Here is a 14,625-nt window from a genome sequence, read left to right on the forward strand (position 1 = left end):
TAATCTATAATAATCCAATTCTTTCAAGGATGAAAAGTTTACCGGATATAAAACTTTATTTGGTACAAAGTGTCACCAGTGCATGTAACCTGGCATTATGCACCATAAAAGAACCTCTAGAGAAATTAAAGTCCTCGTGAAGAGCCCTAAGAGGTGTCTTTAACAAAGAAAATTCAGGAGATAGATCCTGGATAACAGTATTGTCCAAATTCCAGACATAGACAAGAAGCTCATATTTTTAGAAAGTACATCTGTTAATAAAGAGCAAAAAAAAATCAGTATTTAGCAGGTAAATTCTTGAGATATCTAGCAAAATTATTCTCTGTAACAACCTTTTCACCTAGACAAAAAACATATGTTAAGCAATAAAAACAACAAATGAATAGAACATATATATGCATATACATATGCATGTATAGAATATCATCTAATAAATTTAATGATTATCCAAACAAATGGAAAATGGCAATTATGGGCATCTAGAATATAGAAAGAAACAAATTTAAAAATTGTCTATCCTAACATACCTTACTTGTTAAAACTCACTCACTGCAGGAAGTCATTCTTTGCTCCTCTAATAGATATTAATTATTTCATCCTCTGATTTCCCATTTTATTATCCAATAGCTTGAATTAGTCCATGTTAGATTTTTTAAATTAAGATAGAAAATTTTCAATATTTTTAATCTTGGCAGTCAAAAAGTCTCAAATCTAATTTCAAGTATAATGCATATGCTTTTGGCATATTTCATCCCATATCTGAATTTTTGCTACTGCTGCTAAGTTGCTTCAGTCGTGTCTGACTCTGTGCGACCCCATAGATGGCAGCCCACCAGGCTCTGCCATCCCTGGGATTCTCCAGGCTAGAACACTGGAGTGAATTTTTACTGTTATAATTATTCAGGAATAGTTAGATCATTATTTTCTTTTAGGCTTTTATCATATAACTCAAAGTACATAAAAGTCAAGATTCTTGTAAAGCAATTATCCTTCAATTAAAAATAAATAAATTTTAAAAAGCAAGGTTTTGATATTTAATATATTGGGGAAATACTTAAGGAAGGTTTTCTTTACTGCAGAACTTTTAGGAGTGCATAGTATATGGCTCTGCTTTGTGAATGCCAACAAATAAATAATATAGAACATGTTTCACATCCAGTTAACAGTTGAATATATTTTCACTAAAAATTAATGAATATGATGTTCCAAAATCCGTGCTTTGGAAATAATACTTCCTGGTATTGAATGAAGAATAGAGTTTGGATCTCTATGCCTTATTATCAATGTGGTGTAAAGTAAGCTATTTAATAACGTTTGTGTTATGTAAGTTATTAATAACAATTCGAATACTGCAAACCATGCTACAAAATACCTTTGATTATGTCCATGTTACCAAAGCACAAGATGTAAAAAGAATGACTAGACACTTTTTACCACATTAAGCTGTGGTTTCGTATCTCTTAGCTTCATTTATAACCCTTCCTCAAGACATAGTCATGAGAATTAAATAAGAAAGCATGTGAAAGCTATGTTGTATACCACAGGCACTCTCTAAAAGTCTGCTTTATATCCAAAGTAAAACTAATAGGGAAAATAGAGATAAGACTGTCTGTTGACATACAGGACAAACAGCTTTTGGCTAAAGTCATTTTTTGGAACTTTGCTGTTGCAGGTTTGGTTTTGTTAGCTTTGCCTTGACTAACTTTGTTTCTTAAAAAATCAATGTGTTTCTTTAATGATGAGTTTCTTATTTCATTGATTTCATATTTCTTTTTTGCTTGAGTGTCAATCTCTCAGTCATGTCTGACTCTTTGCAGCCCCATAGACTATAGCCCGCCAGGATTTTCTGTCCATGAAATTCTCCAGACAACAACACTGGAGTGGAATCGCCTTCTGCAGGGAATCTTTCTGACCCACAGATCAAACACAAGTCTCTGACATTACAGGCAAATTCTTTACTATCCGAGTCACCAAGGATCACTTAATTTTCCTCTACACTGCCTAATAACGTACTTTTCCTTTGCTGTAAATTCAGGTATATAAAATAAATTAATCTTTGAGTCTCAAGATTAGCTCTGATAGCAGGACCAAATAAATGACTGTTCTTTCCCTCAGATTTAACAGAATTCATAGTTTGCAATAATTGGTTTTAGTTCTTAAAGAATTTCTTTAAATAAATTATTTCTTTTAATTTATGGAATTATGTGAGATTTTAAACATAGCTACTTGAGGAAATATGGACTAAGATCACTGATTATTTCAAGAGAGTTAGTTGACATGTATTGTGAGACAGTTCTATTTCCAGTGATTAGAGTAGCTTTGAGGCAGGTGATTTTTCTTCCCCTTCCATTCACAGCGTGTACTGAGAGTTGCTGCTTTTGAGAAGTGGAAAAGGCGTTCATAATTCCTTTGCGAGGACACATTAATGCAACACCTACCTGGTGCCAAAAGGAAGTCTGTTCCTTTCTCTTAGTTTCCTGACCTGTGTTTATATTTGGCTCTGGGCCTTTGGAGGATGTGATCACCAGGGATTCTGTGAATACTGAGTTTCATCAAAACGACTAACAAGAGGCGTGGGGAAAGTAAGGTCCCCCACTATCTTTCCGAATTGGAGCAGTTCACAGATTTGGCTTTTTCTCAGTCTTAGGGGAAATTGTTGTATAAGTTCTTGTCTAACTAATATGAGGCTCTTCATGGGAAAGTGCTTCCCTGGTGGCTCAGTGGAAAAAAGTCTGCCTGCAATATAGGAGACGTGGGTCTGATCCCTGGGTCAGGAAGATCTTCTGGGGAAGGAAATGGCAGCCCACTGCAGTACTCTTGCCTGGGAAACCCCACAGACAGTCCAGGGGGTCACAAAAGAGTTGGACACAACTTAATAACTAAACACCAACAATAAGGGAAAACCAAATTATTAAAAATGAACTCCATGGTGTTTGTAATTATGATTTGCATGTGTGTGTGTGTGTGTGTGTGTGTGTGTTGTAAAGAATGCTAAGTTGCATTTTTTGGTGACCACGTGCTTCTGTTGTGGTAGCTGTTGTTCAGTTGCTAGCCATGTTTGACTCTTTGTGGCCCCATGGACTGTAGCCCTCCATGGGATTTCCTAGGCAAGAATACTGGAGTGGATTGTCGTTTCCTTTTCTGAGGGATCTTCCTGACCCAGTGAATATGTGTCTCCTGCATTGCAGGTGGATTCTTGACCTCTGAGCCACCAGAAAAGGAGCCGAGATGGCACTAAGCTTGTGTGCGTGCCAAGTCACTTCCGTTGTGTCCAGCTCTTTGCAACCCTATTGATTGCAGCCCGCCAGCCTCCTCTGCTTGTGGGATTCTCCAGGCAAGAACATGAGAGTGGGCTGCCGTGCCCTCTTCCAGGGGATCTTCATGACCCAGGAACTGAACCCATGTCTCTTCCATCTCCTGCATCAGCAGGTGGCTTCTTTACACTAGCGAAGCCCAAACAAACCTGAAATCTTTGAAACATAAATTCATTGCATTGACTTGAGAGTCTCCTAATAAGTATCAAAGATGACCATAATGCCAGTTTGTCATGGCTAGTCCAGATGCTGTCACAAACTTATTTTTGTAATGATTTGGACCATTTCCAAATTGCAGACTCTAAGTTTACACATATAAAATAAAATTAGCACATATTTGATAGAGGTTCTGAGTGTTGAGAGGAAATTATGTGATATAAACATCAGCTGAGCTGTGATTTCTCTCAATATTCATATTAAAAGGTAACCAGTTTTACGTATGAAGTGCAGAGTTTAGAGCTACAAGTGCTCATTCTCAGTGTTTTTCCTGATATTTTATGTGACAATTGATAGAGTACTAACAGATATTTCATTGGTGAAGTCCTCACTGATTTCCCATTGACTGTATTTGTCATTTAAAGACATTTGGAATGTGCTTAACTCAGTTTATTTACTTTCAGGATATATACTAATATATATATATTTAGTTTGTTTCTAATTTTTGTTATATTCCTAATTTTTCAATCTAATAATATGAACTACAAATCTGCAGAAGACTCTCAATTTGTCTGAGAATTCTAAGACAGATTTCTTTTCCTCACGTAAGCAGCCAGTTTCTTTTTATAGTATAATATAGTAGCTCTTCACTGAAGAAGGGCACGGCAAACCACTTCAATATTCTTGCCTTGAGAACACTATGAACAGTATGAAAAGGTAAAAAGATAGGACACTGAAATATGAAAACTCCCCAGGTCAGCAGGTGCCCAATATACTACTGGAGATCAATGGAGAAATAACTCCAGAAAGAATGAAGAGGTGGAGCCAAAGCAAAAACAACACCCAGGTTTGGATGTGACTGGTGATGAAAGTATGGTCTGATGCTGTAAAGAACAATATGGCATAGGAACCTGGAATGTTAGGTTGATGAATCAAGGCAAATTGGAAGTGGCCAAACAGGAGATGGCAAGGGTGAGCTCACTGCAGATGGTGACTGCAGCCATGAAATTAAAATACTCTTATTCCTTGGAAGAAAAGTTATGACCAACCTAGACAGAGTATTAAAAAGCAGAGACATTACTTTGCCAACAAAGGTCCATCTAGTCAAGGCTATGATTTTTGCAGTAGTCATGTATGGATGTGAGAATTGGACTATAGAGAAAACTGAGCACTGAAGAATTGATCCTTTTGAACTGTTGTTGGAAAAGTCTCTTGAGAGTCCCTTGGACTGCAAGGAGATCCAGCCATTCCATCCTAAAGGAAATCAATCCTGAATATTCATTGGAAAGACTGACGTTGAAACTGAAGCTCCAATACTTTGGCCACCTGAGGCAAAGAGCTGACTCAATTGAAAAGACCCTGATGTGGGAAAGATTGAAGGCGGGAGGAGAAGGGGATGACAGAGGATGAGATCATTGGATGACATCACCTACTCTAGGGACATGGGTTTGAGTAAACTCTGGGAGTTGGTGATGGACAGGGAGGCCTGGCATGCTTCAGGTGATGGTTTCGCAAAAAGTTGGACATGACTGAGCGACTGAACTGAACTGATAGGAGCTCTTGGGCTTCCCAGGTGGTAAAGAATCACCTGCCAGTACAGGAGATGCAAGAGAAACAGAAAAAACATGTCAGGAACATCATCTGGAGGAGGCAATGGCAACCCACTCCCGTATTCTTGACTGGAGAATCCCATGAGCACGGGGACCTGGAGTGCTACAGTCAAGGGGTTGCAAAGAGTCGGACATGACTTAGAGACAAAACAGCAGCAATTACACATTCACACTTAGTATAACTGTGTTTTTTTATCCAAGACCTGGGAGTCTGGACCCCTTCTTTCACAGAGACGCTACTGTATCAGGGGCTTCCCAGGAAGCATTAGTAGTGAAGAACCCTCCTGCCAATGCAAAAGCTGCAAGAGACAAGGGTTAATTCCCTGAGTGGGGAAGATCCCCTGGAGGAGAGCATGGCAACCCACTCCAGGATTCTTGCCTGGAGAATCCATGGACAGAGGAGCCTGGTGGGCTATCGTCCATCGCGTCACAAAGAGTCAGACACAACTGAAGCAAATTAGTACAGCACACAGAACATACTATTACAGAATTTTTTTAAAAAAGATTATAAAAGTTGATTTTTCTGAGTTTAATAATCTTATCTGTATACCATTCCTTGTGTTCCATACTCTAGGATACAAGATATTGAATGTTCTTGAGAAATTGTGAAGAATTATATAAAATTAGGCTTAAATATTACCATTATTTAATTTTATTCTGAAAATTACTTTCATACAAATGCATACATGACGTCTCATACCAAAAAAAAAAAAAAAATGAAAGAAAGAAAAAGGCAGCCATATAGGAGTCAAGATCAAGTAATATATTAAATGAATTGGAAATTTGTGATGGTCTGTACAAATGTCATATGCCCTTTTTGATAGAAGCGGTGGTATTATTTCATTGTAAAAAGTAAACTTTCACATGAATTTCTTTGCATGAATGGCTAATATAATAAGCATTTCAACTTGCTACCTTTTCAGGTAGTGGAACCATGTACATATTATTTTAGCTGAAACTGAGAAAAAAAATAAATTTAAAAACACGACAACATTTACTGAGCCTTCAGCTTTCTCATTGTGCTGTTTAGCCAACTTGCCACTAGTTATTTCAGTATTTAGAAAATTAAATAATATAAGTATTATTTATAAATGAAAGTATTCTTTAGAAAACTGTTTCTGTTTTCCAGATACTCCAATTTATAGCAATTTAGGGAAAGGAGATCCCTATGGGACAATCAGTATTTACAGGCCTGATTTTATCATTATGCATCTGTACATAAAATATTTTTTTTTTTATTTTGTAAAGTTTTTAACTGAGATTTAGAGTGTGCTGTCCTCACTTGCTCAGTCGTGTCTGACTCTGTGACTTCATGGACTGTAGCCCGCCAGACTCCTCTGTCCGTGGGGATTCTCCAGCCAAGAATGCTGGAGTGGGTTGCCATTTCCTTCACCAAGAATTAACATACACATACACATAGAGAAGTCCATACATTGACAGTGAATAGATTTTAATAGAATGAACATGGTCATGTAACTACCACTCAGAACAAGAAATGCAGCATTACCAGCAACCCAGAAGCCTCCCTCAAAATGGGAGAAAACATTTGCAAATGAAGCAACTGACAAAGAATTAATTTCTAAAATGTAAAAATCATTCATATAGCTCAGTATGAAAAAAACAAACAATGCAATCAAAATATGGGTGGAAGACCTAAACAGACATTTCTCCGAAGAAGCAAACCAAAACTATGATGAAGTGTCACTTCAAACCAGTCAGAATGGCCATGATCAAAAACTGCACATATAATTTGAATCAAAAGGAAAGCAACTGGCTTCACATATTTTCTCTCCCTAGAATTCACAGAGTGTTTTCTCCTATCTAAACTACTGTCAGATAATTTTTTGTTTAATGTCTAAAGAAGATGTTGGAAGATCCTTAGAGGAAAGGGGAAGAAGTCTGATTATTAATGGTCCCTTTATTAACTTGACAGCACCCTTTCTAAACATTAAGTAAACTTTTTCAGGATATATTTTCTGTGAGTATTAGTGGCCTTCTGTGTGAAATGGTAATGAAACCGAGACATTCTGTCTTTTTCAGTTTTGTGTGATTTAATAGTGATGGAAACCATGGTGAGAAAAAAGGAAATGGTCTAGACTAACCCCTGTGAGTGGAAAGAAATCAAGAACCAAGTCCTCTTTCTGACTATTTTTTTGTGTTGTATTCATTTTGCAGAATATCTGACTATAAGTATTTCAGGCTAATTCCAGGAACATGTATCTGTCAGTTTTTTTGGATAGTTCAAATACCAATGCCTTTTGCTTTAAAATTATTTTGCTTTTTGTCTGTGTTCAATAGAGAAAATGAGTTAAGAGATACTTCATTATTTATGAATTTTATGTTTGTGTCTCCCTATTTGAGGATGTGTCTGTGTGTCTGTGTGTGAAGAGAAACTCAAAAGCCTCTTGATGAAAGTGAAAGAGGAGAGTGAAAAGGTTGGCTTGAAGCTCAACATTCAGAAAACAAAGATCATAGCATCTGGTCCCATCACTTCATGGGAAATAGATGGGGAAACAGTGGAAACAGTGTCAGACTTTATTTTTGGGGGCTCCAAAATCACTGTGGATACTGATTGCAGCCATGAAATTAAAAGACCCTTACTCCTTGGAAGGAAAGTTATGACCAACCTAGATAGTATATTAAAAAGCAGAGACATTACTTTGCCAACAAAGGTCCGTCTAGTCAAGGCTATGGTTTTTCCCGTGGTCATGTATGGATGTGAGAGTTGGACTGTGAAGAAAGGCTGATCGCCGAAGAATTGATGCTTTTGAATTGTGGTGCTGGAGAAGACTCTTGAGAGTCCCTTGGACTGCAAGGAGATCCAACCAGTCCATCCTAAAAGAGATCAGTCCTGGGTGTTCATTGGAAGGACTGATGCTAAAGCTGAAACTCCAATACTTTGGCCACCTCATGCGACAAGTTGACTCACTGGAAAAGACTCTGCTGCTGGGAAGGATTGGGGGCAGGAGGAGAAGGGGACGACAGAGAATGAGATGGCTGGATGGCATCACCGACTCAGTGGAGGTGAGTTTGAGTGAACTCTGGGAGTTGGTGATGGACAGGAAGGCCTGGAGTGTTGTGATTCATGGGGTCTCAATGAGTCGGATAAGACTGAGCGACCGAACTGAACTGAATTGTGTGTCTGCATGCATATATTTATCTCTACCGAAATATAGGAATGAAAATGTTAAGAATTAGCCAGAGATAGCTAAAGTGGAACTTAGTATGGTTTGTTAGCTTAGTTTACACAGTAACCAGCCATATGTACTATGACATGCTATTCTTCCAGGCCTTTTCCTTCCATTGCAAAACAGTTCATAACTTTAATAAATGCATATAAATATCATTATCCAAAGCACTCATTTGTCGACAAACAATTTGGTACATATGGCATGACATTAGCAAGGAATATGTTTCATTTCTTTAGCCCTTTTCACAGCATCCTTCACTTCCTTGTTTCTTAAGCTATAAATTAATGGGTTTAACATAGGAATAACCAGGGTATAAAACACAGATACCGCCTTTTCTTGTTCTAAGGAATACTGGGAGCTTGGTTGAATGTAGCTAAAGCTTATAGAGCCATAAAATAGAGTCACGACTGTCAGATGTGAAGCACAGGTGGAGAAGGCTTTGCGTCTACCTGCTGCTGAGCGGATCCTCAGGGTAGCGGCAGCAATGAAGATGTAGGAGATCATCACAGTCATGAAAGTGATCAAGGCTATCACGCCAGAGAAGATTAAAAGCAGCAGTTCATTCATGGATGTGTCAGAACAGGACAGCTTCAACAGCGGGGGAAGGTCACAGAAGAAGTGCCTGATGACATTTGGCCCACAGAAAGACAATTTCAGCAAGCCAATTGTATGAGTCAACGAGTTGATTAGGCCTCCTACGCATGATCCAATGACCAGAACAACACACACTATTTTTGTCATAGCCACGGTATAAAGCAAAGGGTTCACAATGGCCACGTAGCGGTCATAAGCCATTGCTGCCAGTAAGAAGCCCTCAGCGGTAAGGAGAGACACGAATAAAAAGTACTGCACGATGCATGCAGAGAAGGAGATTGTCTCCCGTTCAACAAAGAAGTTCAGCAGCATTCTGGGTGCAAAGACTGATGAATAGCAGGCATCAATGAATGACAGGCAGCTGAGGAAATGGTACATGGGCGTTTGGAGTTTGGGAGTTATTTGGATTAGAAGGAGCATTCCTAGATTGCCCACCAAGGAAATGGTATAGATGAGCAGGAACACCAGGAAGAGGGCCACTTTCAGTTCAGCACAATCTGTCAGTCCCAAAAGGATAAACTCGGTCACCAGTGTAAAATTTACATCAGCCATGTGTTTGTTTATCTTGGTAACTGTTAACAAATAAATTGAGAATGATCATGCAGCATTATCAAGACTACTGGGAATCTCTAACTAGTAATATGACTTGAGTTATTGACTGCTCTGCTCTGGTTGTTTTAGCTATAAAATTAGAAAAAAATTTAACTAGAAATATCTAGTCTCTTCAAGCACTGTATATTTGCTTGTCCCATCGAAAATTCCAAGAATTGAAGCAAGAAAACGTTAGAGTCTTAGCTTCAGGATACATTCAAAATGCTGTTCTTTGTGTAAAGAAAAAACCTTAAGTGAATTTCATTTTCTGTGTGTGTGAATTGCTCAGTTGTATCCTACTCTTTGTGGCCTCATAGACTGTAGCCCGCCAGGTTCCTGTGTTCATGGGATTTTTCCAGGCAAAAATACAGGAGAGGGTAGCCTTTCTCCAGGGGATCTTTCTGATCCACAGATCAAACCCAGGTCTCCTGCAGTGCAGTCAGATTCTTTACCATCTAAGCCACCAGGGAAGCTTCTAAAATAGGCAAAATCTAGATTATAAAGCATAATTATCTAAGTTGGAAATTTAATCTGTGATACCACTGAAGTTCTCTTTTTTAATTTATTTACTTTATGGTCACACAACTTCATTTTTTTTTTTCATATGTTCCCCATCTTGAACCCCCCTCCCACCTTCCTCCCCATCCTATCCCTCTGGGTCATCCCAGTGCACCAGCCCCGAGCATCCTGTATCATGCATCGAACTTGGACTGGCGATTCGTTTCACATATGATAATATACATGTTTCAATGCCATTCTCCCAAATCATCCCACCCTCGCCCTTTCCCAGTCCCTGGAGTCCAGTGGTTAGGACTCTACATTTCCATTGCAGGGGGGTGTAGGTTTGATCTCTGATCAGGGAACTAAGATCCCACAGTCAAAAACTGAAAGAAAAAAAGCTTTTAAAAATGATACAATTGAACTTATTTACAGAATAGAAACAGACTTACAGACATAGAAAACAAACTTATGGTCTCCAAAGGGAAAGGGGATGGGGAGATATAAAGTAAGAATTTGAGAGTAACATACGCACACTACTCTAAATGGAATAGACAAAAACAAAGATCTGCTGAGCCACACAGGGAGCTGTGCTCAGTATTTCATAGTGAGCTGTATAGGAAAAGAGTCTGAAAATGAACCCATATACATTATACAGAAAGCATTCATGTGTATTATACACACACACATATAGAGAGAGAGAATCACTTTGCCATATACCAGAAACTAACACAATATTGTAAATCAACCACACAGCAACAACAACAACAAAATAAACATACCAGATTTAATTGTGGCTAATGTCATATCTATAAATATCTGAGCATAAACTGTATCATAACCTTTAAACTTGTTTTCCCGCTTATGTTTTCATGTTTAGTGTGTAGTCCACATTTTTTTAAACTTTGATTTGACAAAAGGCAAGTTCCCAATATCACAAATTCTGGATTCATTCTTAGAAAATAGCCAGAAGCATTGGCTTTTGAGAAGAATGTCCACTCGAAATTGAGAGAGAGAGGGTACTCTGAGCTGAAATATGAAATATGATAAATAGAACTTATAATTGGACTTTTTTGGGAAAAACTTCTTTTTAAAAGAATTTATTGAAATAGTTGGCATGTTTAGGTGGTTCTCATTTTCCAAAATGACAAGTCATGCAACAATGTACTCCTACATTCACATGACAGCGTGGAAAGTCTTATAGAATAAATGACATAAGAAGCAGACCTGTCACTAATCTACTTTGGATGGTTTGTAGTAACAATGCATTTCTAATGCAAAGGAACACCTATGGCCTTTGCTATCCAATAGAAACGCCATACTCAAGAGACTCCAGACACAATCTTTATACTCTTCTGAGTAAAGCAAGTTTATTAAATAAAGCCAACCTATAAAACATACAAATACTTCTCTGAAATAATTTTTTTCATGGTATTGCAACAGGTTTCTTAAAATATGCCACGTCTTTTCCACTTAACCAATGGACATCTTCTGAGCACTTGGAAAGTCCCATAAAATAAAACCAACCTATAGAACATATGGCTACTTTTTGCAGTATTTTTTTCATGATATCGCAGCAAGTTTCTTAAAATATGCCATGTCTTTTCCAATGCACATTTATTATTTCTAAATATGGCCCACAAAATGGAACTCTTTTTTACATTTATATTAAAAATGAAAACATTGTAAATAAGTCAGGATTACTAGTGCAACCTTGACTCAGATGCTAAAAAAATCTTCCTGCAATCTGCCTGGGTTCAGTCTCTGGGTTGGAAAGATCCCCTGGAGAAGGAAATGGCAACCGAATCCTGGGAAATTCCATGGACAGAAGAACCTGGCTGGCTACAGTCCACAGGGTGCAAAGAGCCAGACAAGACTGAGCAAACCACACACACACACGGTAACTCTGCTTCCGCAGAATAAAGGATAGGGTTTCCTTGGTTTATCATCCTTTCACATGGGAAACGCTAGCCCTGTGTTCAGTACGTAAAGCCCAATATTTCCTTATTTCCTATTATTCTAATGATCTCACAGTATTGTTCTTCTAACACCTTTATAGATCTAGAATATCTGTGGAGACAGGTGAATAATCTTAATAAGGTTACAGAGTTATGATTTATATTGAAATTCATTCTTTAGAAAATATTCCAAATTGAATTCAAACATTCATTTTTATTACTCCCAAAGAATTTATTCATTTTATTACTCCCAAAGTTTCATGACAACTTTGAGGTTAATATAGAGAAAGAGACTTAAGTGGTGGATATAGAAGGAGATGAGAGCCAAATTACACATCCCTCCCTACCCTATACCTTGAAGTCTTTATCACATTAAAATCTGAATGTGATTTTCTTCTTCTTCTTTGTATTTCAACTTATTGACAGAATACATATATACTGAGTATTGCATAAATTTTACTTACCAGTGAGTGGAAGAAAAAAAATGTGCAACAACTTATGAGCCTAAACATAAATGTGCAACTCAGTTATGAGCCTCATCACCACCCATTCTTGTGGTCTATTTTTCTATATTTCCCCCCAAACAAAAACTAGCACACAAAAGATAGTTAAATCTGTTGGTTTGCAGTGATGTGTAAATTAAGTCAGTGGCAGAACTTAACAGGTAGTAGATTTGAAATTTAATTTTTTTAATAAAAGAACAATATTGTAAAGTGATTAGGCTCCAATTAAAATAAATAAACTAAAAAAATTTTAAATTTAAAAAAGAACAAAAAGCACAGATTCCATGATGTCAATGCAAGAGCAAGATGAACAAAGAACAATCATATCAGAAAACAAATTTAGTTTAAAAGTTCATTTATATAATTACCTCAGTTCAAATGGGAATAGAGTCTCTGGAGTTCATCTTGTGACCAAATGATATAATAAATATGTTATTAAAAGTTCTCTGTGTATCTTGAGGGATTTAGGAAACACAGAAATGCAATTGCCCCCTTAAGGCATTTCACTTCCTTACTTTATGAATAAAGGAAATTTGCCACAAATAAAGAGAAAAAAACTCTGTGTGTGTGTGTGTGGTATACATACCAAGAAAGGTCCGTCTAGTCAAAACTTTGGTTTTTCCAGTAGTCATGTATGGATGTGAAAGTTGGACTATAAAGAAATCTGAGCACTGAAGAATGCCATTCTCCCAAACCATCCCACCCTCGCCCTCTCCCAGAGGGTCCAAAAGAGAAGCTTTTCAGAGTGTATTATCTGTGCCTAATGTCTGAAACACACACACATATTCAAATAAACACACAAACAGAAACAAAAGCAAACATCAGTGAGCTTTAAGGTAGTAGAACAAGACTTGCTAAGTCACTTCAGTCGTGTCCAACTCTGTGTGACCCCATAGACGGAAGCCCACCAGGCTCCCCCATCCCTGGGATTCTCCAGGCAAGAGAACAAGACTTACTAATTTAAAAATCTTTCCCTTTACTTCCTTGGATTCTAAGAATGTTATCAAGAAAATTACAATTAAAATTACTACTTCTTAAAAGCTTCCTTGCAAAAATCCAACCATTCATCCAGTCTAGCCTGTGTTTGCTGACAAAAATTTGGGGGTTTTAAAGAGTCGGACATGACTGAGCAACTGAACTGAACTGAAATGAATCTTATCTTAAAATGAATCGTGAGCGATTCTGGTAGCAGCATATATATATATATATATATATATATATATGTATATACCCATATACTGCTACCAGAATATATATATACACGAACTGTCCTTTATTTTTTATTCTATAATCAACTACAATTTTCCAACCTAAATGCAAATTTCTTAAATCTCTGAATTAACAGCTGATGGGGCAAAAGTTAGGAGTGGGGGTTAGGTGATATTCTAAGCTTGAGTTAGGCCAGAAGATACTCCATTATTTGATGAGACCTATGGGCTGCCATCTATGAGGTCACACAGAGTCAGACACGACTGAAGCGACTTAGCAGCAGCAGTAGCAGCAGAGCATTTTAAGCGCTTGATGTGTTTTCTGTTTGTTTGGTCTTTTAAAATATATAATCCATTTTCAGTCCACATATGCCGTATTTATATAAGAAATGCACAATTGACTCTTGAATAATGTGTTGGGGTGCCAGTCCTCTTGTGAAGTTGAAAAATCAATGTGTAATTGAGAGTCTTCCCTCTGTTTTTGTGTTTTTGTGATTCATCCACTTCTACAAATTCAACTGAGGATCCTTTAGTAATGTAGTAGCTACAGTTGAAACAAATTGATGCATTAATGGACCACTGCAGACAGAAGATGAGCTATTTGGATGGCATCACAAGTCAATGGACATGAGTTTGAGCAAGCTCTGGTGGTTGGTGATGGACAGGGAAGCCTGGCATGCTGCAGTCCAGTTCAGTTCAGTCACTCAGTCATGTCTGACTTTTTGTGACCCCATGGACTGCAGCACGCCAGGCCTCCCTGTCCATCACCAACTACTGGAGCTTGCTCAAATTCATGTCCACTGAGTCGGTGATACCATCTAATCATCTCATCCTCTGTTGTCATCTTCTCCTCCCGCCTTCAATCTTTCCCAGCACAGGGTCTTTTCCAATGAGTCAGTTCACATCATGTGGCCAAAGTATTGGAGTTTCTGCTTCAACATCAGTCCTTCAATGAATATTCAGGACTGGTTTCTTTTAGGATGGACTGGTTGGATCTCCTTG

At 37.8% G+C, this 14,625-nt stretch overlaps 1 protein-coding gene across 1 annotated transcript; it reads right to left on the bottom strand.

The window, feature by feature from the left end:
• Positions 1-8,478: 8,478 nt before the first annotated feature.
• Positions 8,479-9,441, bottom strand: LOC148775770 (olfactory receptor 5J3-like). The gene has a single exon (XM_088843585.1). The coding sequence runs from the start codon at positions 9,415-9,417 to the stop codon at positions 8,479-8,481; it is 939 nt and encodes a 312-aa protein (XP_088699711.1). The 5' UTR covers positions 9,418-9,441.
• Between the last annotated feature and the right edge of the window lie 5,184 nt (positions 9,442-14,625).

Source organism: Moschus berezovskii, chromosome 14 (genome assembly GCF_049115385.1).
Source record: "Moschus berezovskii isolate FMDL1 chromosome 14, NW_MosBer_1.0, whole genome shotgun sequence".
Classification (NCBI taxonomy): domain Eukaryota; kingdom Metazoa; phylum Chordata; class Mammalia; order Artiodactyla; family Moschidae; genus Moschus; species Moschus berezovskii.

Bases quoted from the DNA above. Each gene is read 5' to 3' on its own strand.
- LOC148775770 (XM_088843585.1), bottom strand. From the start codon at position 9,417: ATGGCTGATGTAAATTTTACACTGGTGACCGAGTTTATCCTTTTGGGA.